Genomic DNA, 25,479 nt, shown 5'->3' on the forward strand with positions numbered 1-25,479 from the left:
CCTCCCTGTAGTCAGCAAGCTAAACTCCGCCTGTAACGTCTGCCATTTCCTTAAAAGCCCTGCCTCTGCAGTCTCCGCATACCTCCTATCAATCTGTAGTATCTCCTTTACCAGTCGGTCTGTCTCTGCCCTGTCCACCTTCTCCCTGTGGATCGAGATCAACTCCCCCTGACCACCGCATTCAGTGCTTCCCACACCACCACTGCTGAAATTTCCCTTGTGTCATTGACCTGCAGGTAGCTCTGAATACATTTCCTCAGCCCCTCGCACACTTCTTCATTCCCCCCCCCCCCCCCCCCCCCCCCCCAAATCAGCGCCATGAACCCTCTTAGTTCCTTTGTTATTGTTGGCACCCTGCCCGTTTTTGAGCTTGACCGGTCCAAGCCAGGGTCAATAACTGTGTTGAAGTCCCCTCCAATGAGCAACCTGTGCGAGTCCAGGTCTGGTATCTTCCCCAGCATCCTCTTTATAAACTCCACATCATCCCAATTTGGTGCATACACATTTACTAATACCACCTGCACCCCCTCTAGCTTTGCACCGACCATAATGTATCGACCTCCCACGTCCGAGACTATTCTACCCGCCTCAAACACCTACCCGCTTATTGATCCCTCTAGTCTTTGAATCTAGTCCCGAGTGAAAGACCTGACTGACCCAGCCTTTCCTCAGTCTAACCTGGTCCGTTACTCTCAGGTGCGTCTCCTGCAACATTACCACGTCCGCCTTCAGTCCCCTATGATGCGCTAATACACGTGCCCTTTTGACCGGCCCGTTTAAACCACCGCCCTGCCGATCAGCCATCCCCTTTTTTATGTCCGCCTCCAGCCCGTGCTCCACACCTCCACCAGTCCATTCCCAGGCAGCCCCCGCCCCCAACCTCATCTCTGTCCCTCAGTCCAAGTTACACAGATAAGTCTTAAAGGTCACTAACATATCTGCCTCAACCACCTCACTTGGCAGTGCATTCCAGGCCACCACCACCCTCTGTGTAAAAAGAAAAACTTCCCCACACATCTCCCCTTGAAATTGTGCCCCCTTGTAATTTTCAATTCTGCACTGTGGAGAAACCTCAAACTGTTCACGCTATCTGTACCCCTAATAATTATATAAACTTCTATCAGACCTCTCGAGGGAGAACAATCCCAGTTTATTCAATCTCTCCCCATAACTAATGCCCTCCATACCAGGAAACATCCTGGTAAATCTTTTCTGTACTCTCTCCAAAGCCTCCTAATCTGGTAGTGTGGTGACCAGATTTGGACACAGTATTTCAACTATGGCCTAACTCGATCCCACTCCAGAACTATACGCAAGCAGACAAAAGCTGCAGACTCAAACTGAGCTCCTGTCACCAAAAAGGCTGTATGTCAGCTACCACACTCCAGGGGTATTTTTCACGAATATGGGGAAAAGGCCAGTCGTCTTCTAGCTCGCCTAATTAAACAGCAAGCAGCCTCCTGTAAAATACCCCAGATTTTCAACCCGGGCCCCCTTGGGTCAGTGCAGCTTTTAAATCCTATTACTGTGACCTGTACAAATCTGACCCTCCTACGAGCAAGTCAATCATGTCTGATTTTCTGGATAACTTGCCTATCCCAGCTGTTGAAACAGTCGAGCGTTATGAGTTGGACTCCCTCTTGCTCCCCGACGAGATTTTAAAATGCATTGGTCAGATGCAGGCTGGTAAGGCCTCTGACCCGGATGGTTTTCCGATCGTAATTTATAGGGGGTCCTCGGAATAGCTCACACATTGATGTTAGATATGTTTCACAGCTCCCTATCCGATGGTTCATTCCCTCCGACCCTAACTCAAGCCTCTATTTCCTTGTTCCTTGAGAGGGACAAGCACCTGACCATATGTGGTTTGCACCGACCCATCTCGCTTTTAACCTCTGATGTTAAGCTGTTTGGTGAGGCTCTGGTGCTCCATTTGGAGCCTTTCCTTCCAAGCATAATTTCTGAAGACCAAACAGGTTTTGTAAAGGGCCGTCAATTATCTGCTAATGTACGTTGCCTTTTAAATGTTATACTATTATACTATTCCACCTCTCCTGCACCCAAGCCAGAGGTGATAGCAACCCTTGGCGCAGAGAAAGCATTTGACAGGGTCGAATTCGGCCATAAATTTGTCTCTTGGAGTTTATGGCCAGCATTCATACGAATGTTAGCGTTTATTGCAAAAAAACGAGTATCAAAGTAGAGAAGTGTTGTTGCAATTGAGTAGGGTGTTGGTGAGACTACATCTGGAGTATTGCTCCCAGTTTTGGTCTAATTTGAGGAAGGATGTGGTGGCATTGGAGGCAGTTCTGAGGAAGTTTACCAGATTGAGTCCGGGGATGAAAGGGTTGACATATGAGTAGAGATTTAAAAGTTTGGGTTTATACCCGCTCGAGTTTAGAAGGAAGAGAGGGGATCTGGTTAAGGTATATAAAATATTAAAAGGGATTGATAATGTAAACGTAGAACAAATGTTCCCCCTTTGATGGGAAATCTAGAACAGGAGGTCATAGATATAGGTTGAGAGGCTGTAGTTTTAGAACTGAGATGAGGAGTAACAACTACTCACAGAGGGTGGTGAATTTGTGGAACTCGCTGTCCCTAGCGCAGTGGAATCTGAATCATTAAATGGTTTCAAGAAGGTGATAGATATATTCCTGATTTTAAAAATGGGTTAAAGGGAAACAGGTGGGGAGGTGGATTTGAGTCCAGGAAGAGATCAGCCATGATCTGATTGAATGGAGGACCAGGTTCAAAGGGCTGAATTGCCTATTTCTCCTAATTTATATGTTCCTATGAATACTTTATATTCAGACTACTTCCCCTTGCACTAGGCAGAGGTGTCCATTCCCTCCACTTTTCTCTCTCTGCTCTCTATAGCCATGAAGGCTTCCAATCAATGGCAGAGGGAAAAGTATTAATCGGGACGAGGTGGAGGATTGGTATCTCTTTATGCAGGTGACCTACTTTTTTTACATTACAGACCCAACTCCCTGTATCAATGGCATAATGGAGACACTTAATACTTCCAGCTCCTTCTCGGAGTATAAATTAAATCGAGGCAGTAGTGAATGTTTTTCCAACCCCCAGGAGGTGAGCCCATTTAGGCACGTTGCCCTTCTGCCTTTCTCGTACAAGTTTTCATTACTTGGGCAGGGTGGCCCACAATTGGGCTTCGCTTCACAAAGCTTATTCCAGCCTGAACATAGAACATACAGTGCAGAAGGAGGCCATTCGGCCCATCGAGTCTGCACTGACCCAGTTACGCCCTCACTTCCACCCTATCCCCTGGTCAACAATGTCAGAAAGGACTTGCAGAGGTGGAACAATCTTCCTATATCCTTGGCTGGCAGGATTCAAAAAATAAAAGTTAACATACTCCCTAAATTTTCCTTTTTCTTTCAATGCCTCCACATTTTTTCTGCCCAAATCCTTTTTTATTAAGGTTAATAAATGTATATCTGCTTTTATTTGAGCGGGTAAAAATCCCAGAAGCTGCCGCATTCTATTCCAGAGGGATCGACAGATCGGAGGCTTGGTCCTCTGAAACATATTATTTTATTACTGGGCAGCCAATAACCAAAAAATCTTACTGTGAATCACCAATCGCGGTTCAATCTGGGGCCAAATGGAGGCTCACTCTCTCACTGCATCCACTCTCCTTGCCATAGTTATTGCACCATTGCCCTTTTCTCCTGCTATACTCTCCTTGAAGCCAAGGTGGTCTCCTATCTTAAACTGGAAAGCGGTTCTGACATTTAAAACTCCTGTCCTCATCTTCTCTGGGCCCTATTTGTAATAGCTACCTTTTCTTGCCTTCTGAGCTAGGCTCCACTTTTAACTCTTGGAAAGTATAGGGGCTCAAGCACTTTGGTGACGTGTTCACGGACGCTATCGCCTTTGCCTTACCGAGAGCCCTGAGGTGGATACTGCTTGATTGGATGTGTCCCACTTTGCCTAATGCCTGGTTAGGGGACTTTTGATGTCCTTTTACATTTAGAGAAAACTAACTTTACCATTAGGCCATATATGTCAAACTCAAGGCCCGCGGGCCAAATCCGGCCCACGGTGGAATTATCTTTGGCCCGCGAGATAATATCTAATTACTTTTTTTTTAATTTAAATTTTTTTTTAAATTTAGATTAGCCAATTATTTTTTCCAATTAAGGGGCAATTTAGCGTGGCCAATCCACCTACTCTGCACGTTTTTGGGTTGTGGGGGCGAAACCCACGCAGACACGGGGAGAGCGTGCAAACTCCACACGGACAGTGACCCAGAGCCGGGATCGAACCTGGGACCTCAGTGCCGTGAGGCGGTTGTGCTAACCACTAGGCCACCGTGCTGCCCTAATAATATCTAATTACTATTAAAGCTGGCCCCAGCAATTGAAGCGCCTATGGCGTATGATATGGCTGATGCCGAGTTTATTCAGGTATAGTGTGAATCACAAAGTGTTGGCCTGTGGAAAAATGTTTTCATTAGAAATTACTCTGGAAAAGCTCCAGATAAAGCAATAAGAAATAAATGCAACTAATTTATTTATTTATTTAATATTTAATGTTGTTTTTATAGGCAATAACCTAAGCTTTATTAGTTCCAGGTTCAATAAGTTCATTTCAATAAGTTTTGCAAAAAAACATTGAACCAGTCCGGCCCTCGACTTGTCCCGATTTTTTTATTTTGGCCCACGGTGTATTTGAGTTTGACACCCCTGCATTAGGCATTTAATGGAGAAATAGCAACTGTTTATTTTCTTTTTCAAAGATCTAGACATTGTCAGCTGTTAAGTATTTTAGGTTAAGAGATTAAGTTAGTTAATTTTTCTTTGTTTTATTTGTACGATTGGCATTCTTGTGTTTTTGTTGGTTGATTGTTAATATGTAAAACCTGAATAAACTGAAATGCACAGTACATGTAAGTTGCTACATGGTGCTATGATAAAGTAGCAATAACAGCAATAACTGCTCAAAGAAAGGTAGGATTGGGAACTTATTCATTCTGCAGAATATTCAGGAAAGATGGTCAATATTGAAGGGTGGGTTTGGGGTTAGTGGGGGAGGAAGTTGTAGCCCCCAAAAGGAAAGATCTCATTAAGGGACCAAAGGCAATCTATTTCAGTAAAAATCAAGGAATGATAGAGGAGTTATTGCATCGTTTGATGTAGATCAAACCTGACCAAATAGTGGGATGGAGATGAGCAATACATTTTCAGACAAATTCTCAGGCAAATTACAGAAAGGTGCTAGAACTGCAGAGCTGTGGTAATGAGAATTCCTAACATAGACCAGGATAGTAGCATTGTAAAGAGAGCAGGAGGAAGGGAGGAAATGTGTACAAGAACACATTTTTGATCAGTCTTTCCATCCTAACAAGAAAGTAGGCAGTGCTGGATCTAGTTCTGGGAAAGAAGTTGAACAAGATTCATTGGGGCAGCATTTATAATTTCAAGTTTAGAATCATTATGGAAAAGGATGAACTATAATCAAACTTAAAAATACTATTCAGTGATGACATCTGGCGCAGTGGTTAGTATTGGGACTGCGCCGCTGAGAACCCGGGTTCAAATCCTGGCCCTGGGTCACTGTCCGTGTGGCGTTTGCACATTCTCCCCATGTCTGCGTGGGTTTCACCCCCACAACCCAAAGATGTGCAGGATAGGTGGATTGGCCACGCTACATTGCCCCTTAATTGGAGAAAAAATAATTGGGTACTCTAAATTTATATTTAAAAAATACTATTCCGTGAATTCAAAAGGGATCTGGCTCAGGTGGATTGGAATCAAACATTGACAGGCAAATCAGCAATTGAAAAAAGTGGGGCCTTCAATGAGATGGTTCAGGTATGGAGCAGACAGATTCTTCTGAGGGAGGGAGGAAAGGCATAAAAAGTTAGAGCTCTCTGAATGACCACAGATATTGAGGTTAACGTGAGACAGAAAGAATAGACTTTGGACAATTGTATGGTTCAAAATACAATCGGAGGCGGGGGAGGTAAAGAGAATAAGGGGTCAGGAGAGAACATGACAATAGATTAACTGCTAAAATTAATGGGGAACCCTTTAATTTATGAACACAAAAATTGAAGAGCAGGACGAATTAGGGGACCATTAGTGGGAGCTGAATTTTCCAGGTCCATTGGAGTCAAGCTGGGAGGTAGGAGAACTGGCAAAATGGTGGGAGAAGTTTTTGGGAGAGGAGCCTATTTTCCTCCTGCCACAATGGCATGTTTCATTGTTGGGTACTTCAGTAGCTCAGCCATCTTAGTAAGCCTTAATGAACGGCCATGTCCCATTCCTACAAGATTTTACATGTATTGGGTGGACCTGCAGTCACATTGGGAGACCGCCAGGTATACTTTGGTGACCTCCCAGCAGGGCCTCCTTTTATTGACACTCCATGGCTCATGGATTGACTCAATCCAGCTGCAATGCCTAAACTAACGGTTGTGGTGCCACTGGAGCAACATGCTCCAGCTTGCTCTCTTTCCCCACCCCAGTTGCTATGACCTTCCTGGACCCAGTTTGCCCACTCCTTGTCAAGGGAACTTTGGCATTGAAGTCCATTGAACCTGGTGCTGCAGCATGAGCAGCAGCCACCATTAGCAGTGGTGCAGGTGAATTGCCGGTCCAATCACAGGACTGGGCTATTGTCCTCAATTGGATAGCAGCATGTTAATTGGCCATCCCCAGCAAAGTGCCACCCATTGAACTGGGGTTGGCTCCCATTTTGGGCCAGGTGGTGGCACGTCAGGATCCCCAAAAATATTCAGCCTGAGATCATCTTGAAGAGGCAGTGGGCATGGCTGAGGTACTAGATTGGATTTGTCCAAATTCCAGCTGGTGGGCCAGAAGCAGCCCGCAGAGCCCCTCTAGTTGGCCTACAGCAGTTTCAAAATGCCGGTTGAGGAGTGCGTGCGTGTGCATGTGGTGTGTATGAGTCTTCCTGACACGTAGTCTCTGGTGTCTCACTCACTCACTCTCTCCCATCACATTGCAACACCTACTGCCACGCGCATTCACTGACCCTATCGCACTCTGGTCATTTTTATTATTCTATTTTAATTTAACAATTTATTGCCATGAAATTTCTGTAATTTTGCTCAGCAATTGTTTCTTTCCTCGAAACCCCAACTTTATTTTTTAATTCAGTTTTTTGCAAAACCATATCTTCTCGATTAAAAGCAAATTACAGCGGATGCTGGAATCTGAAACCAACAGAAAATGCTGGTCAATGCTACGTTGCCATTGCCTTCCACTCTGGGCCAGGGCTGTATGGGCTAATAAATGAAAGTCAGCCCAGGTTTATGAAAGGCAAATATAGTTTGACTAAATAGGTCAAATTCTTTGAAGGAACAGAGTGTCAATGAGTCTAGTGCGGTTCATGGGTGTATAGATTTTCAAGGCATTTGGCAAAGTGCCACATAATAGATGTGTTAACAAGATTAAAGGCCATGAGGTTATACGGGACAGTGGCAACAGAATACAAAATTAGCTATGGAACAACAAACAACGAGTTATGGTGAATGGTTGTTTTTCAAACTGGAGGGAAGTGTTCAGTGGTGTTCTTTAGGGGTATAACTAGTGTTTCATATTGGATTTAATATAATTCCATGCTTTTATGCATGATGCCTCTGAGTTTCTCAGTTGCTCCAACCCTTCAAGTTATCAAGTTTAGTTCATGTTGCCCTTTCTGACTGTAACTACCAAAATCTTTCATTTCACATCGGCTGTGTTAAATTTAAACTGTCTTCATTCTCCTGAAGCCTTTTATTACCAACCTCTTGTCCCCCCCACTTCAAGTTTTGTGTCATATGCAAATCTGAAGTTGTACCCTGTATACCATAGTTCAGGTCATCAGCGTATATCAAGAAAAGCAGTGATCCTAATGCTGACTTAGGGGAACACCACTGAACACTTACCTCCAGCCTGAAAAACAACCAATCCTCATTAATCTCTCTGCGTTCTGGTCCTTAACTAATTTTGTACCCATGCTGCTATTTCTCCTTTAATCCCATAGGTTTTAATTTTACAACAGGTCCACTGTGGTCCATTTGAGATCTTGTTCTCTCTGGAAAGAAAACAGCATTTTGTTCCTCAATCAGGGAGAATTTGTTTTCTAAACAGATTGTACCAAGATTATTTCTTAATTTGGCCAACTGTTTGTTTTATGACAGTATATTAATTAAACCTATGTTTTATGACAGTATATTAATTAAACCTATGCTATCTCCCCATAGACTGCTTAGTGTTGGTGTCATTTTGTTAAGTAATTCCTTAGCTAATCATTAAGCCATGAGTTGGAATTTACTTCTGAGACTAATAGCTGAAAAATCATTTTGTTATTTTAACTGAGCAGTATAGCCAAAATCTTTATCCTGTAGCATGAGCAATCCAAATCATTACTCCATGTTAGATATAACATTAAAGTTTCCTTTCTTTGCACAATTAATTTGTATGTAAAGGCTGAATTAATTTTAGATTACATACCTTCTATTGATCCTCCCCCTTCCTCAATGCAGTTCTTCCTCCATTTGTAGAGCTTCCTTTCCATGACCTGGAGTGCTTTGACATTTATCACTAGAAAATCCATTTTGTTAGTTCAGTTGATTGACTTCTATTCCGAATGAGATCAGCTGGGTCATACTGCCAGAAAGAGGTTTCTATTCTAATTTGTCACATTTGCTTCACAGATCTTGAAGGAATCAAGTCTAGATGAGTAGCCGCAGGCGATTTGACAGTGGGGGACATGGCCAAATGCAGTCCTCATCTTGCACGTCCATAGTGAGCACATCCAGCAGGAATCTTAAAATAGTGATTTAAGAGCAGAGGCCAGAGCTGATATTTTTCTTTCTAGCTTGGACATTGAGGTTAATTGTAGTGTCCTTACTGAGACTAATATGACTTCACCTAAGAACCAACACATTGGCCCAATGGTCTTTGCTGCAGTTATTTTGCCAATTTAGCTTTGGAAGAAGCCCTACAAACAAAGTTTGAAAATGATGTGCGCTTTGATTTCCCCCATTTGAATGTGGAAGATCAACAGTGTTCCAAATAGTGAGTAGGAGCAAATCCGTGTAATGTAACATCGTCTGGTATCCTTTCTCTTTCTCTCGGTCCATTATGAATGATACAGCAGTAAATTTGGGATATCTAAGAATGGGGAAGCCAACTTAACCCTTCACTTTCCTCTTGGGATTGGAAAGTTAACAAGTAGGCACAGCAAGTAATTGGAATGTTGGCATTTATTCCCAGGGCATTTGACCGCAAGAATAAGGAAGTCTTGCTGTAATTGTTACAGGGCTTTGATGGGACCACACCCGAAGTGCTGTATACAGTTTTCCTTTCAAATTTAAGATGTACTTGGATTGCAAGTGGGGTTGCAACCAAGGTTCACTGGATGGGTTCCTACGATGAGATACTTCTCTCTGGATTTACAAGAATGAAGGATGATCTTATTAGAGCACACGAGAGTCTAAAGGGCTTGACAGGGTAGGCAACAAAAGATCATTTCCCCTGGCTGGAGAATCTAGAAACGGGGGCACAGTCCCAGGATGAGGGGCTGATCATTTGGGACTGAGATGAAAAATTTCTTCACTTGAGGAGTTCTGAGCTGTTGGCATTCTCTACCCCAAAGGGTTATGGATGCTCCACCGTTTAATATATTTAAGGGGACTTCCGGTTGCGGCGATGTGGAGCTAAGCCGCACGTTCGGCAGTTCCCGCTATTAAAGGACTTTCGGGCCTATTTTAGGGCCCCAAATGGCGCTGTTTCGACGATTCCCGGTGGGGCAAGGTGTTTGGAGGAACATTCCCTGAAATTTATGCTGCTTACCCGGAATGGGGCAAAGGAAAAGGCTGCAGCAGCTCCCCAAGAAAAGCAGGGAAAGGAGGACAAAATGGCGGCCGGCCGAGCACCCGAGGACTGGTGGAAGTGGACGCAGGAGCAGCAAGCTGCTCTTCTGCACTGTTTTGCGGAGCTGAAGGCTGAGTTGCTGGACTCCCTGAATGCGACTACCAACAAGCTGCTGAGACCCAGACGGCTCAGGGGGTGGCCATTCGGGAGTTGCAGCAGCAGGCCGCTGAGCGGGAGGAGGAGGCCGTGGTCCTAGTGGGGAAAGTGGAGTTGCACGAGGCACTTGACAAAAAGTGGCAAGACCGCTTGGAGGAGCTGGACGTTCGCACAAGGCGAAAGAATTTGAGGATCCTGGGCCTGGCGGAGGGGCTGGAGGGGTCGGATCTTCCGTCTTATGTGGCCACGATGCTGAGCTCGTTGATGGGAGCGGGGTCCATCCATTTGCCCCTGGTGCTTGAGGGAGCCCACAGAGTGCTGGCCAGGAGGCCCAAGACAAATGAACCCCCGCGGGCGGTGCTGGTGCGGTTCCATCGATTCAGCGACCGGGAGTGTGTGCTGCGCTGGGCCAAGAAAGAGAGGAGCAGCAAGTGGGAGAATTCGGTAGTGCGAATCTACCACGACTGGAGTGCGGAGGTGGCTAAGCGGCGGGCCGGGTTTAACCGGACGAAGGCGGTGCTGCATGCCAAGCAGGTCAAATTTGGAATGCTGCAGCCTGCGCGTCTGTGGGTGACATATAAGGACCGGCACCACTACTCGAGTCCCCGGAGGAGGCGTGGGCCTTTGTACAGGCGGAGAAGCTGGACTCGAACTTATGATGCCGGCAGTGGAGGGGGAGATAGTGGTGGCGCTGGATGCAGAGAAGGCGTTTGATAGAGTTGAGTGGGGGTACCTGTGGGAGGTGCTGGAGTGGTTCGGATTCGGGGACGGGTTCATCAAATGGGTGAGGTTGCTCTGAGGCCCCGATGGCGAGTGTAGTTACCAATGGAAGGAGATCAGAGTACTTCAGGCTCTACTGTGGGACCAGGCAGGGGTGCGCCCTGTCCCCCTTGCTCTTTGCACTGGCGATAGAACCTTTGGCTTTGGCGCTGAGGGAGTCGGGGAGGTGGAGGGGCCTGGTGCGGGGTGGGGAGGAACATAGGGTATCGCTGTATGCGGACGACCTGCTGTTGTATGTGGCGGACCCAGAGGGGGGAATGCCGGGGGTGATGGAGCTGTTGGCTGAGTTTGGGAGCTTCTCGGGCTATAAGTTAAATCTAGGCAAGAGTGAGGTATTTGTAGTACATCCGGGTGATCAGGAGGAGGGAATTGGGAGGCTCCCGTTTAAGAGGGCAGTGAAGAGTTTCAGATACCTGGGGGTGCAGGTGACCAGCAGTTGGGGGACTCTCCATAAGCTTAGTTTTACCAGGCTTGTGGAGCAGATAGAGGAGGAATTCAAAAGTGGGACATGGTGCCGCTATCGCTGGCAGGTAGAGTGCAGTCCGTCAAAATGACGGTTCTCCCGAGGTTCTTGTTCCTCTTTCAGTGTTTGCCCATCTTTATCCCTAGGGCCTTTTTTTAGGAGGGTGACTAGCAGCATCATGAGCTTTGTTTGGGCGCATGGGACCCCGAGGGTGAAGAGGGTCATCTTGGAGCGAGGTAGAGATGGTGGGGGGCTGGCATTACCGAATCTCTCGGGGTATTATTGGGCGGCCAATGTGTCGATGGTGCGCAAGTGGGTGATGGAGGGGGAGGGGGCAGCATGGAAACGGATGGAGAGGGCGCCCTGTGGAGATACAAGCCTGGGGGCCCTGGTAACGGCACCGTGGCCGCTCCCTCCTACGAGGTATACCACGAGTCCTGTGGTGGCGGCTACCCTCAAGATGTGGGGGCAGTGGAGGCGACATAGGGGAGAAGTGGAAGGCTCCGTTAAGGGGGAACCATCGGTTCGTCCCGGGGAACATTGATGGGAGGTTCCAGGGTTGGCACAGAGCGGGCATCAGACAGCTGAGGGACCTGTTCATTGATGGGAGGTTTGCGAGCCTGGGGGATTTGGAGGAGAAATTTGGGCTCCCCCTGGGGAACATGTTCAGGTATCTGCAGGTAAATGCGTTTGCTAGGCGGCAGGTGGAGGGATTCCCTTAGCTTCCCGCGAGGGGGGTGAGTGACGGGGTGCTTTCGGGGGTCTGGGTCGGGGAGGGGAAGATATTTAATATCTACAAGGTAATGCAGGAGGTGGAGGAGGCGTCAGTAGAGGAGCTGAAAGCTAAGTGGGAGGGGGAACTGGGGGAACAGATCAAAGATGGGACATGGGCTGATGCCCTAGAGAGGGTTAACTCTTCCTCCTCATGTGCGCGGCTTAGCCTCATCCAATTCAAGGTGCTGCACCGGGCCTACATGTCCGCGTCTAGGATGAGTAAGTTCTTTGGAGGCGAAGACAGGTGTGCCAGGTGTTCGGGGAGTCCAGCGAACCATGCCCGGCACTGGAGGAGTTCTGGAAGGGGTTGGCGAGGACGGTGTCGAGGGTGGTAGGATCCAGGGTCCAGCCAGGCTGGGGACTCGTGATTTTTGGGGTTGGGGTGGAGCCGGGAGTGCAGGAGGCGAAAGAGGCCGGTGTGCTGGCCTTTGCGTCCCTAGTAGCCCGGTGGAGGATCTTGCTACAGTGGAAGAATGCGAGGCTCCCAAGCGTGGAGACCTGGATCAATGACATAGCGGGTTTTATTAAGCTCGAAGGTCAAATTCGCCCTGAGAGGATCGGTACAAGGGTTCTTTAGGCAGTGGCAACCTTTCCTCGACTTTCTGGCTCAACGATAGGGTACTGGGTCAGCAGCAGCAGCAACCAGGGGGGGGGGACGGACGTTGACTATGTTTACTTGTTTACTGGGTTTGGGGGGGGTGTGATACATACGTTGATACGGTCTTGGGGGTGTTAGTTATTATGGTGTTTTATTGTTGCTTTTTATTGTTATATTTTCTGTAAAAAATTCCAATAGAAATTATTTTTAAAAATATATATATTTAAGGCAGCGATGCATGTTGTTTGCCCCTTGGAATCAAGGGATCTGGGGAGCAGAAGGGAAAGTGGAGATGAGGCTGAGCAGGTAGGGTCGGGGGTGGGGGGGGGGGGGGGGGTGGGGGGGTGGTGAGGTCGATTATAGTCTTACTCCCTCTTCATGTTCTCTACTATTTCCTGTTCTGTATATTATTTTAATATCTCCCATGTTTCATTACAAATGTCAAATTCCTACATTAATACATAGTAATAAAAAGGGCATTTTAAAATTTACCAAATTGTGTGTTAATTTTGCTGGAGAAAGTTTTAGATAGGGTTTGACTGCATTTAAAGTGATGGGCATTAAACTCATTCAAAAAATTGCCAAGTCTTGGTATTCTTGATGTTTCCACAATGTTTGCTGCTGTCGAATTCTTATTTTCCCTTCATGGCAGAAACCTTGCCTGGAGTCTCAGTTTTGTTCCCTCGGGATGCAAGAATGTTTGCAGCACAGTTCTGTGGCTTAAAGGATAACTCCAATAAAAGGCAAGCAGCTGAATATGTTCCTCTTTCTCAATGGGGAGTGCAGTGTACTGCTCACACTTTCGACTCCTTCAGCCATGAACATTTTTGTGGTTAATTACCTGAGGGGCTGTTGCTCAGATGTGGAGGCCATTGACCTCTCAAGCAGCATTTAGATGTTGGTTGGAAAGCTGCCATGAAAATTTGAACTTTCTAACCACCTTGTGGTAACCTGCCACAGCTGTCTGGCAGCTGAGCATAGGATTCCCACCGATACTAACTGCCAGATTTATCTATTGGAACTTGCTGCCGTTAGCAGGAATATTTGTTGGGTTCTTGGAGGATTATGGCAATAATTATAATAATATAATAATAATCGCTTATTGCCACAAGTAGGCTTCAATGAAGTTACTGTGTAGAGCCCCTATGCACTGTCAAAGCAGGAGAATATTAATTATATTATATTAATTATAATAATATAATAATAATCGCTTATTGCCACAAGTAGTCCTTTGAGCAATTTAGGGTCCAGACTATCCTGTTGAGGCTGATGGAGGAACGTGGGCAGGCAAGTAGAACGGGATGCTTAGGTGGGGAACAAATCGTGGAATCCATCTTTCATTTCACAAAAGTATGCGTACACTATTGCACCACACTTCATCACCATTTGTGCAAGTGTGCCAGCGCACTGGCAGTTTTATAGTGTTCGCTAAATAGCTTAGAAATGGTGGAAAATTGCAGTTAACTTTCACAGGGCCAAAGCAAAGTGATCTCTCCCTGCCTCTATTATGCTGGGTCCTAAATCTGCATTCTTTTTCAATCCATTGACCGTAATTGCAGTGTTTGTGAGGTACAAGGAGCAGGCCTATCTGAAAGCATGTCTCAATTCGTGAAAGCCCACCCTAAAAGGGAGCTATTCCAAACAGCTGGTCCCTGAAGATGACAGCAATACTGTAAAAATGACAGGTTATTTAGAGAATGCCATAAAATACCTGATCCCTCTGCATTTCTATAGAACTGAGGTGTTTGAAAAAATATAGAATAATGAAATCTGTGCGACATACTCTTGAGGGTTAACAGAAGCAGGATTTAACAAGTTGTTTTTCTCCACAAAATTGGGGAATTTGAAAAGGGAGCTTTTCTTTATCCTGGCTGACTCTTTTTCCTGCTTGTAGCCTTCTTAGCCAACCTCAGCAAGTCTCTCCCCATCTGCATTAGCTCTATGGAGGTTCTGCTCTGCTGGTGATGTACCCAGTCAAAGGGATGCTGGGGGGAAAAGCCTAGGTTAATCTGTTCTATAGTAGACCAAGTAGTGAAATGGGCGCTCACTTCTGGCGCCAACCAGTATATTATGGAAGAGGTTGCGTTGCAGATTAAATTTCCACTTGCCTCTGTCAGGCAGAGAGGTACGCTGATGCAGGTTTTGCAAATTTGTAAATCTAAGGAGTTGTAAATATAACTTGTGCTTTGCTTTGGACAAACTCTGGATTGAAAATTTCACTGCATTTCATTGAAGTTGCTCTGTGTGCTGGGGATGGGAATGCACTTTTAAAATGCAATCTAATGGGGAAGCACGGTGGTGCAGTGGTTAGCATTGCTGCCTCACGGGGCCGAGGTCCCAGGTTCGATCCCGGCTCTGGGTCACTGTCCGTGTGGAGTTTGCACATTCTCCCCGTGTTTGCTTGGGTTTCGCCCCCACAACCCAAAGATGTGCAGGGTAGGTGGATTGGTCACGCTAAATTGCCCCTTAATTGGAAAAAATGAATTTAGTACTCTAAATTTGTTTTGTTTTTTAATGCAATCTGTAGAGATCCTGCTGAATGAATTATGTCAACTTTGCTTTGCTGGTTGGACAGGCAAGTCTTCAGATCTCCTCTAACAGCCTCACATGGCAGTGCAACCCAACCTGGGGTGTGGAGTTGTGACTCTTGTATTGGATTCTAGTTTTCTATTCTGACACTGTGAAACAGATCTTCTAATTCGTCTGAAGTTGGCATCAAGCTTCATGCCATTGTTCCTTTTTTGGGTTGGAGCCAAGGCATTGAGAAAGGCAGCTGCAAAAGTTGTTTGGAATACAGAATGTTTTCAAAGAATGGCATAATGTTCTTTTGCTCCTAATTCATGGGGAATGGCCACAGTGTCACTTTGTTTAGACTTGTGCATCTGCCTTTTGTTTCCTCTTGGTTTTGAATTAACACTGGCAAGGTGTGGGCAAAAGGGGAATGTAAGTGTCAGCTTGGTTTAGTAGTAGCACTCGGGCCTCGGAGCCTAGGGTTTGAACTAGATAATTTTTTTTTTTTAATTTCCCAATTAAGTGGCAATTTAGAGTGGACAATTCACCTACCCTGCACATCTTTGGGTTGTGGGGGTGAGATTGTGCAAACTCCACACCAACAGTGACCCTGGGCCGGATCGAACCCGGGTCCTCGGCGCCATGAGGCAGCAGTGCTATGAACTAGAGACTTGAACGTGCAATCTCGACCATGGTCCAGTGCAGTACTGAAGGAGTGCTGCATTGTTGGAGGTAGAACATAGAACAGTACAGCACAGAACAGGCCCTTCGGCCCTCGATGTTGTGCCGAGCCATGATCACCCTACTCAAACCCACGTATCCACCCTATACCCGTAACCCAACAACCCCCCCCCTCCCTTAACCTTACTTTTAGGACACTACGGGCAATTTAGCATGGCCAATCCACCTAACCCGCACATCTTTGGACTGTGGGAGGATACCGGAGCACCCGGAGGAAACCCACGCACACACTGGGAGGACGTGCAGACTCCGCACAGACAGTGACCCAGCCGGGAATCGAACCTGGGACCCTGGAGCTGTGAAGCATTTATGCTAACCACCATGCTACCGTGCTGCCTGGTGTTGGCTTTCTTTTAAACAAGGCTCTGGAGGGCAGCACGGTGGCCTAGTGGTTAGCACAACCGCCTCACGGCGCTGAGGTCCCAGGTTCGATCCCGGCTCTGGGTCACTGTCCGTGTGGAGTTTGCACATTCTCCCCGTGTCTGCGTGGGTTTCGCTCCCACAATCCAAAAAAATGTGCAGAGTGGGTGGATTGGCCACGCTAAATTGCCCCTTAATTGGAAAACATAATTGGGTAATCTAAATTTATAAAAAAAACAAAAACAAAAAACAAGGCTCTGGCTTCCCCTCGTGGTTGAAGAGGTGCTGCTTGGAGAAGAGAAGCTGAGTTCCCCAGGTGTCCTAAGCAACATTCATCTTTTGTTCAAAAAAAACTAAACAAACTAACTGTTCAATGATCATGATTTGTATATAGAGGGCTGAAGTGTGATTTGATTGAGGTTTTAAGATTTTGGGGACAGAGCAAAATATTTTTCTGCTGTTGGAGGGAGTCCATCATGAGGAGATGTAACTTTCTGCTCATCCTCCTCCCTTGTTCCCCTTTGTCGTGTTCTCTCTTACTTCTCTTCCTCCACCACTCTTCTCTCTTCACACCCCTCCCACACCCTCATTGTGTGTTGATTTTGTAAGCAAACAGTTGTACTTCAAAAGTTATCCATAGGTTATATGACCACATCCTGAGATGTGTTAATAATTTTGTCCTTTGTTCCTGCAACTGGTAGACTTTGTTAGTATGTTAATAAAAACTTTGTAAAGTACAGTAGAGGAACCGGGTTTGACCCCGGCCCCAGGTCACTGTCCGTGTGGAGTTTGCACATTCTCCCCGTGTCTGCATGGATCTTACCCCCCCCCCCCCCCCCACAACCCCAAAAAGATATTTTGATGAGCAGATGGGTAAGTGGAGCTGAGTCTACAAAATGTTCAGCCATGATCTTATTGAATGATGAGTAGGCTCGTGGGGCCAGATGGCCTACTCCTGCTCCTAGTTCTTACGTTCTTAATTTTATTCTCATCTCTCCTCATAACCTAACTCATTATCATGTCTTATTATGGTTTTGAGCTGCTCTGATTAATTGTACCAATACTTTCCAAAGCTCCAACAGAACCTCCAGTATTCATATCTTTTTTCCAAAAATAATTTTATGGGAAGAAATCCCAAACCATTTTCATTTTCACCCCCAAAATTATTAAAAGCTTAGGTTGACAACTTTCCATCACTCGAGCTATTAGCCTTTGGGTTTCTACTTCACCACCATAACCACTAGGCTGCCATATTCATTCTGGCTCTTTATCTCTCTATTCATTTTCATTTAATAGCTTTACCAGCTTGTCCAGACCTTGAATGATGAGTAAACTATCACATCCAGGCCCTTTTGAGTAATGTTCTGCGCATCTGACGTGGAATTCCATGCTTGGTATGGCATTTGCTACCAGGAGGTCTGAAGAGACGGTCTGTGCAGTACCGGTGACTCCATGAATTACAGAGACATCCAATCTCGCAATTGAAAGCCATTTTAGGCCATTAACAAAAACGCGTATTTTAATCTACAGGCCCCTTATCTCGAACCGTATGGTGCCGATGGTTAGAGTTTTTGCTCCTTTTCAACCGGAATGGCCCAAACTGTAAATCGGAAATTTGAGGCGGAATCATGAAAGTTCTCCACAAAACTCAACGTTCGTTGTTTTGCTTCCTGTTGCTGCCAGTTTTTAAAGTGTTCATACACCAGTCTTATGCTTTGTGAAAGGCATTGTTAACTCTAGGCAAGTACCAATCTGATGTAAATACTCAGTCAGCACCCTGCATTCTTGGCTTTCTGATATGGGAATGTGTACAATACCAAAGGGAGCTTTGTGTGGCTAACTAAGGAAGGTAAGGATAGTATCATGTTAAAAGAAAAGCAGTAGATCTGCGAGGATTAGTGGGTAGGCCAGAAGATTGAGTGTCACAGTGGTTAGCACTGCCGTCTCACAGCATCAGGGACCTTGTTTTAATTCCATCCCTGGGTCACTGTGTGGAGTTTGCACTTTCTCCCTGTGTCTGCGTGGGTTTCCTCCCACAGTTCAAAGATGTGCAGGTTAGGTGGATTGGCCATGATAAAATTGCCCCTCAGTGTGCAAAGATGTGTAGGTTAGGTGAGGTTGCGGGGAGCTAAGCAATTCCTTAACCAACAGATCCAATCTAAGCTCTGCAGCCCTGCCACATCCAGTCGTGAATGGTGGTGGACAATTAAACAACTAACTGGAGGAGGAGGCTCCATAAATGTCCCCATCCTAAATGATTGGGGAGCCCAGCATGTCAGTGCAAAAGACAATACTGAAACAATCAACACAGTCAGATGTGCCAAGTGGATGATCCATCTCTGACTGCTCTAGAGGTCCGCTGCATCACAGATGCCAGTCTTCAGCCAATTTGATTCACTCCACATGATATCCAATGGTAGATGGCCCTGGATACTGAAAAGGCTATAGGCTCTGACACTCTGGCAATAGCACCAAAGTCTTGCTATGCCTTGAGCCAAGCTGTTCCAGTATAGCTACAACATTAGCAGCTACCCGACAATATGAAATTGCGCAGGTATGGCCTGTACGCAAAAAGCAGAACAAATCCAACCCAGCCAATTACTACTCCATTAGTCTACTCTCATGTAAAGTGATGGAAGGGAACATCAACTGTGCTATCAGTAGGGCGGCACGGGGGCGCAGCGCATAGCCCTGCTGCCTCACGGCGCCGAGGTCCCAGGTTCGATCCTGGCTCTCGGTCATTGTCCCTGTGGAGTTTGCACATTCTCCCCCTGTTTGTGTGGGTTTGGCCCCCACAACCCAAAGATGTGCAGGGTAGGTGGATTGGCCACGCTAAATTGCCCCTTAATTGGAAAAAATTAATTGGGTACTCTAAATTTATTAACAAAAACTGTGCTATCAATGGAGATTTGCTTAGCGATAACCTGTTCACGGTTGCTCAATTTGGGCACCGCCAGGGTCACTCGGCTCCTGACCTCACTAGAGCCTTGGTTCAAACATGGACAAAAGAGCTGAATGCTACAGGTGAGGCGAGAGTGACTGTCCTTGATATCAAGGCAGCATATGAAAAAGAAACCCTAGCAAATCCAGAGTCAATGGAAATCTGAGGGAAACCTCTTTGGAGTCATACCTAGGACAAAGGAAGAAGGTTATGGTTGTTGGAGTTCAATCATCTCAGTTTCAGGGCATCACTGCAGGGTTTCCTCAGGGTAGTGTCCTAGGCCCAAACATCTTCAGCTGCTTCATCAATGACCTTCCTTCCAACATAAGGTCAGATGTGGGGATGTTTACTGATGACTGCACAATGTTCAGCACCATTCGCAACCACTCAGATACTGAAGCAGACAAGTGCAACAAGACCTGGACAATATCCAGGCTTGGGCTGACAAGTGACGAGCAATGTTTGTGTCACTCATGTGCCAGGAAATGACCATCTTCAACAAGAGGCAATCAAATCATTGCCCCATAACATTCAATGGCATTCCCATCACAGAATTCAATACTGTCAACAGCCTGGGTGTTACCATTGACCATAAACTGAACTGCACTAGCCATATAAATAGTGTGCTACAAGAAATGGTCAGAGGCCCGGACCATGTGGTGAGTAACACCCCTGACTCATAGAATCATAGAATTTACAATGCCGGCTCCCTAAAGCCTATCCACAATCATCAAGACACAAGTCAGGAGTGTAATGGAATACCCGACACTTGCCTGGATGAGTGCAGCTCTAACACCACTGAAGAAGCTCGACATCATCCAGGACAAAGCAGCCCACTTTGTCACCCCATCGACATACATTTTCTCCCTCCACCGCCAACGCACAGTAACATCAGCGTGTACCATCTATAAGATGCACTGCAGGAACTCACCAAGGCTCCTTCGCCAGCACCTTCCAAACTCGCTACCATCTTGAAGGATAAAGGCAACAGCAAACACTTGGGAGCACCCTCATCTGGAAATTCCCCTTCAAACCATTTGCCACTCTGACTTGAAGAGCAATTAGGGATGGCCAATAAATGTTGGCCTAGCCAGCGATATCTGCATCCCGTAAATTATTTTTTTTAAATTGCTGTGTACGATTTATTAGCATGGAGAGAGGATTGGCGAGCTAACAGGAAACCAAAGTCAAGATAATTGGGTTATTTTCAGATTGGCAAACTAACTAATGGAGTGCCACAGGTTGAGTGACGGTGCCTCAACTCTGTACCATCTACATTAATAACTTGTATGAAGGGGGCCAAGTGCATTGTACCCAGGTTAAGTGACGGTCCCTCAACTCTACCATCTACATTAATTATAGATTTTCCAGCATTTTCTCTTTCTTCTAATAAATTGGATGAAGGGGCCAAGTGCATTGTGCCCGAATCTACTGATAACACAAAAGTGGGGAAGCAAGTTGTGAAGGGGACACAAAATGTGCAACGGGAAAAAGGCAGGTTAAGTGAGAAGGCAAACATTTCGAAGGACTATAATGTACAGATATTGAAGTTTGTCCACTTTGGCAGGAAGAATAGAAAAGTATAAAATTATTAAAATGAAGGAAGACTGCGGAATGCTGCAGCACAGAGGAATCTAGGTGTCCTTGTGTCACAAAGCCGGCAGTTACAGCCAGTTATTAGGCAATCAAATGGAATGTTAGCCTTTATTGCAAGGGAGTGGAGAACAGCCAATAGGTTGGGTGGTGAATAGTAGATGTGTTGGACTTTGTCTTCACACAGTAAACTTTTCATTTCAGTTAGCCGAGGTGAAGGGAAGTGGCTGAAGGCTGTGAAGGTATCATTTAGTACTTGGTAAGAGAGAGATTTGATCAAATGTTAACCGTGACTAGTTATGTATTTATAAGAGGTAGTTAAAGAGCAAATTATTTACCTGTTTCCCACCCTAGTTGTAGGTATAGCAGGATGGAGACGAAACAATACAGAATCATGATGCACATGCAGCAACAGCAGGGAGGCCTCTCGCTATCTCCAAATCTGATGTAATTTGTGGGGCACAATGGGAAAACTAACCTTTTTCATTTTTTTTCCCCACCCCTACAGGTCATTGAAGTTTATGACTTGAGTAAAGTTAAATTGAAATATTGGTGAGTATTTTTACTGTGCTTCCCTCGTTAACCAATCTTGCCAAAGTATAAGCCAATGGCTGCAGTGGTGTTAACCAGGACCGTGAAAGAACATACTGTGCATTATCCAAATATATTTTGGTAAACTGATCCCAAGACTGAGTATGCTGAATTCCCATTTATCTTTTTGTTTAAAGATGTTAGAATGTAAAAAGTTAATGAAAATAATCGTATGGTGTGTTTTCTCTAGTAAATAAAAGCTCCCTGGAGTTTGTGTGTTAATTTTTATGATGAGACAGTATTTTAACATGAAAAGGGAAACCCAGATTTTATGTTTGGACTGAACTACCGCTGCCAAGAACAAGCACAGACCCAAAGCTCAAATCTAACACAATTGAAAATGCCATTATTTGAAAATTTCAAAAATAATGTTTTCTGTCATGTAGTGGCTTTCCATTTGCCTAACACACAAGTCCCTGATATGAGACTAGGTAGAGATAGTGTCATTTAATTTGAGAGAGAGAAAAAGATCTATACCCTTCCCACTAGTATTGATGCCTAGGTGGAGTACGATTCCGCAGGAATAGAGCACTCCTTACATTAACTGTGTTTATGATGCGTGGCAGCTTTGTCTTTAGGCACTTCAGCCTCTGCTCTTTCCCACCTCTACTCCACTGATACTGAGACCAGGAGTGGACACTTGTGCTGCCACCCAAGTTGAGAACTACTAATCTGGAACATTTTATTCATTAATAGTGCATAGATTACTGCATTTTCCTACCAATTGATTGGAAAATCTCCACTTTTTTTTCTTTTGTCTGGTAACTGGTGAGTAAAATGGGGTTGTCCATTTTAAGGTTGAGTAGGCTTATGTTTTTTTAAAGTTTATTTGACAGCAGCTAATTCCATTAATTTTCACATGCATGGCGGCACGTGGCATAGTGGCTAGCACTGCAGACTATGGTGCTGAGGACCTGGGTTTGAATCCCAGCCCTGGGTCACTGTCCGTGTGGAGTTTGCACATTCTCCCCGTGTCTGCGTGGGTTTTACCCCCACAGTCCAAAGGTGTGCAGGGTAGGTGGATTGGCCACGCTAAATTGCCCTTTAATTGGAAACAAATAATTGGGTACTCTAAATTCATTAAAAAAAAGAGAAAAAAAATTTCACATGCCAGGCAATTTATAAACACATTAATAGAAAATGACATTTGTTCAAAGGGACCACTGCAATCGAACATTAGAATTAATCTGAGATGTTATAATTTATTATTCTTCTTCCTTTTCTTAATTGAAGATTTTTGATTATCTTGTTTGTCAGATTGAATATTTCTGATCTTTTGCGTTCCTATAGCCTACTTTTATCATGCGCCAACTTGAGGAGAATAGGATAGGTGGGTGTTTTTTCGCAGGCCTCTAGGCCTCTTTCAGTGCTGCTCTGAAGTTGCCAACAAACAATTTGTGAAGGGAGTTTGGTATAGCTATCTAATGAAAACAACTCTCTTTGTCGTCTTATTTTAACCCTAGCCTCCATTGAGTAGTTTGTTTTTCTGGCTATGTAGTCACATTGGAAAAGCAGTTTTATTGGCCATTGTGGCACTGTCTTCTTCACAATTGACTTGCAGCTTACCTCGAACGATGTTTGTTTTGAAAAATTTGCCAACATTTGTCACAGATCATTGAACAATGTGTAATCCAACAAAGCTGCCTTTCTTCTGTGTTGGTAATTACAAAGTATTTGTGCATCCCTATTACAGGATAGATTTTTGAGTGCCTGCCCAATGAAAATTGAGGCAAGGGTTTGTTGAGTTTTTAAGGTGGAAGCTGGAAGTTTTAAGTGTAACCACTGGAAAGGACAGGATAAGAATCCAATTTTGGCGACAAGTTAAAACATCAAGAAAGAACAGGTCAGAGAAGGACTGGGTGGACAGACAACATCAGAAACTGGACAGAGGGAGGATTGACAGCAACGTACATAATTGCAGTGAACAGCAAGCAATGCTTATACCACCCCCACGGCGTAGACTATGACCAATTATGGATAAAAACTCGAACGTGACAGCTCTGAGAACCATACTGGATTGCTTGTTTACTTTAGGAATTATCGCAGGACCTATAATTACTTCAAAGATTCCAGATCGTCAGGGGGTGATAGTGAACCTTTTATTAAGCTCTGGTTAGGCCAGGTCTGGTCGTCGCACTTTAGGAAGGATGCGAAGAACATAATAGGGTTCAGAGGAGGTTTACCAGAATGGTTCCAGGGATGAGGGATTTTAGCTACAAGGTTAGATTAGAGAAGGTGGTGTTTCAATAATATAGACAAGGAAAAGCAGATACGGGATTGGGGTGTTAAATGTGAGGAAGAACATTTTTACATAGGAAGTGCCAATGACCTGGAACCCTCCACCCACGAGGGTAGTAGAATGATGACAATCACTGACTTCAAAGGGTAATTGGGTTCGGCACTTTACCTTGCAGAGCTCTTGGGATCGAACAGGACTGATTTGAATTCCTCTACTGAGAGCAGGAGTAGGCTGAATGGATACCTGATGTACTGTAATGTCTCTAACGTGAAAGATTAGTAGAGGTCTTTCTCTGCTGTTTCACGTATCATAAGCACCAACGTATCACAAAATGTTGTTATAAGAAGTATAAGCAATAAGAGCTGGAGTAGGTCATTTTCCCATTTTGTGCCAACTCCACCATTGAATACGATTATAGCTGATCTTCAACCTCAATTCCACCTTGCCATACTGTCCACCTATCCCTCCATTCCTTTCATACCTAAAGATCTACCCTGTCATGCCCCTTAAGAATTTTTGTATATTTCAATGCAATCATGTCAATCTTCCAAACTCCAGGAAATATGGGCCCAGTCCACTCGATCTCGCTTGGAGAGCCAGTGCAGATATAATAGGCCAAATGGTCATCTCCTGTGCTGTAGCAAATCTGTGATCTCTCCTCATCAGACAAATCTCTTATCAAAGGAACTAATCCAGCAACCCTCATTGTACTTCCTTTCTAAGAATAATCTTTATTGTCATAAGTAGGCTTACATTAACACTGCAATTAAGTTACTGGAAGTTTCTTGGACAAGGAAACCAAAACTGTACTCAGTACTCCAGGTGTGGCCTCTTCAATGCTCTACATTGTTGTCGGAAGACATCTTTCCTTGTATACTGCAATCCCCTTGTACCATTTGCTTTGCTGAGTGCTAGCTGTTCTTCCATGCTAACTTTCCATCAAGGAAAGCCTGGTCCCTGTGAATACAAATGTTTCACGGTGTCTCCTCACTTAGGAAATATTTTCCTTTTCTATTTTATACACTTGATCACATTGCTTTCCATCTGCCATGTTCCTTCCTCCCTCAACTGATCTATCTATATCTCTCTGCAACCTCTCTGCGTCCTCCTCAGTACTTACTTCAGTGGCCTAATTTTATATTAAGAAGTCTTACAACACCAGGTTAAAGTCCAACAGATTTGTTTCGAAAACTAGCTTTCGAAGCACTGCTCCTTCCTTCCTTCTTACTGTGCTCACCCCAGTCCAACACCGGCATCTCCACATCATAATTTTATATTGTGAGTAAATTTGAATCATATTATACTGAGTCTTCTCATCCAAGTCATTGATATGGATTTTAAATAGCTGCGGCTCAAGTGTTGATCCTTGCAATACCTCACTAGTTATAATTAACGGCAAAATGGCCAGTTTATTCTTACTTTGTTTTCTGTCCATACCTGTGCTGACTCTGTTTAATCCTATTAGAATTTTTAAATGCGCAGTTATAGGGGCTGGTTTAGCTCACTGAGCTAAATCGCTGGCTTTGAAAGCAGGCCAGCAGCACGGTTCGATTCCCGTACCAGCCTCCCCGGACCAGCGCCGGAATGTGGCGACTAGGGGCTTTTCACAGTAACTTTGTTGAAGCCTACTCGTGACAATAAGCGATTTTCATTTTTTTTTCATCACATTCCTGATGGATTTCAGCATTTTCATACAGCTAATTGGCTGATCATTTCCAGTTTCTCTCTTCCTCCTTACTTAAATAGCAGTGTTTATATTTGCTACCTTCCAATTATTGGGAACTAATCTCGAATTTAAGGAATTTTGGAAGATCAAAACTTTTTTTTAAAATAATTTTTATTGAGATTTTCACAAAATATCAAAAACAGAAAATATCAACA

At 44.9% G+C, this 25,479-nt stretch overlaps 1 protein-coding gene across 1 annotated transcript in view; it reads left to right on the top strand.

Annotated features, from left to right (window-relative positions):
• The window catches only part of c9h16orf70 (chromosome 9 C16orf70 homolog), a 108,746-nt gene that overhangs the window by 29,679 nt on the left and 53,588 nt on the right, over positions 1-25,479 (top strand). Inside the window, exon 4 of the mRNA XM_038806940.1 lies at positions 21,277-21,320. Coding sequence (XP_038662868.1) covers positions 21,277-21,320 — 44 coding nt within the window. The remainder of the gene's footprint in view (positions 1-21,276; positions 21,321-25,479) is intronic.

Source organism: Scyliorhinus canicula, chromosome 9 (genome assembly GCF_902713615.1).
Source record: "Scyliorhinus canicula chromosome 9, sScyCan1.1, whole genome shotgun sequence".
NCBI lineage: Eukaryota > Metazoa > Chordata > Chondrichthyes > Carcharhiniformes > Scyliorhinidae > Scyliorhinus > Scyliorhinus canicula.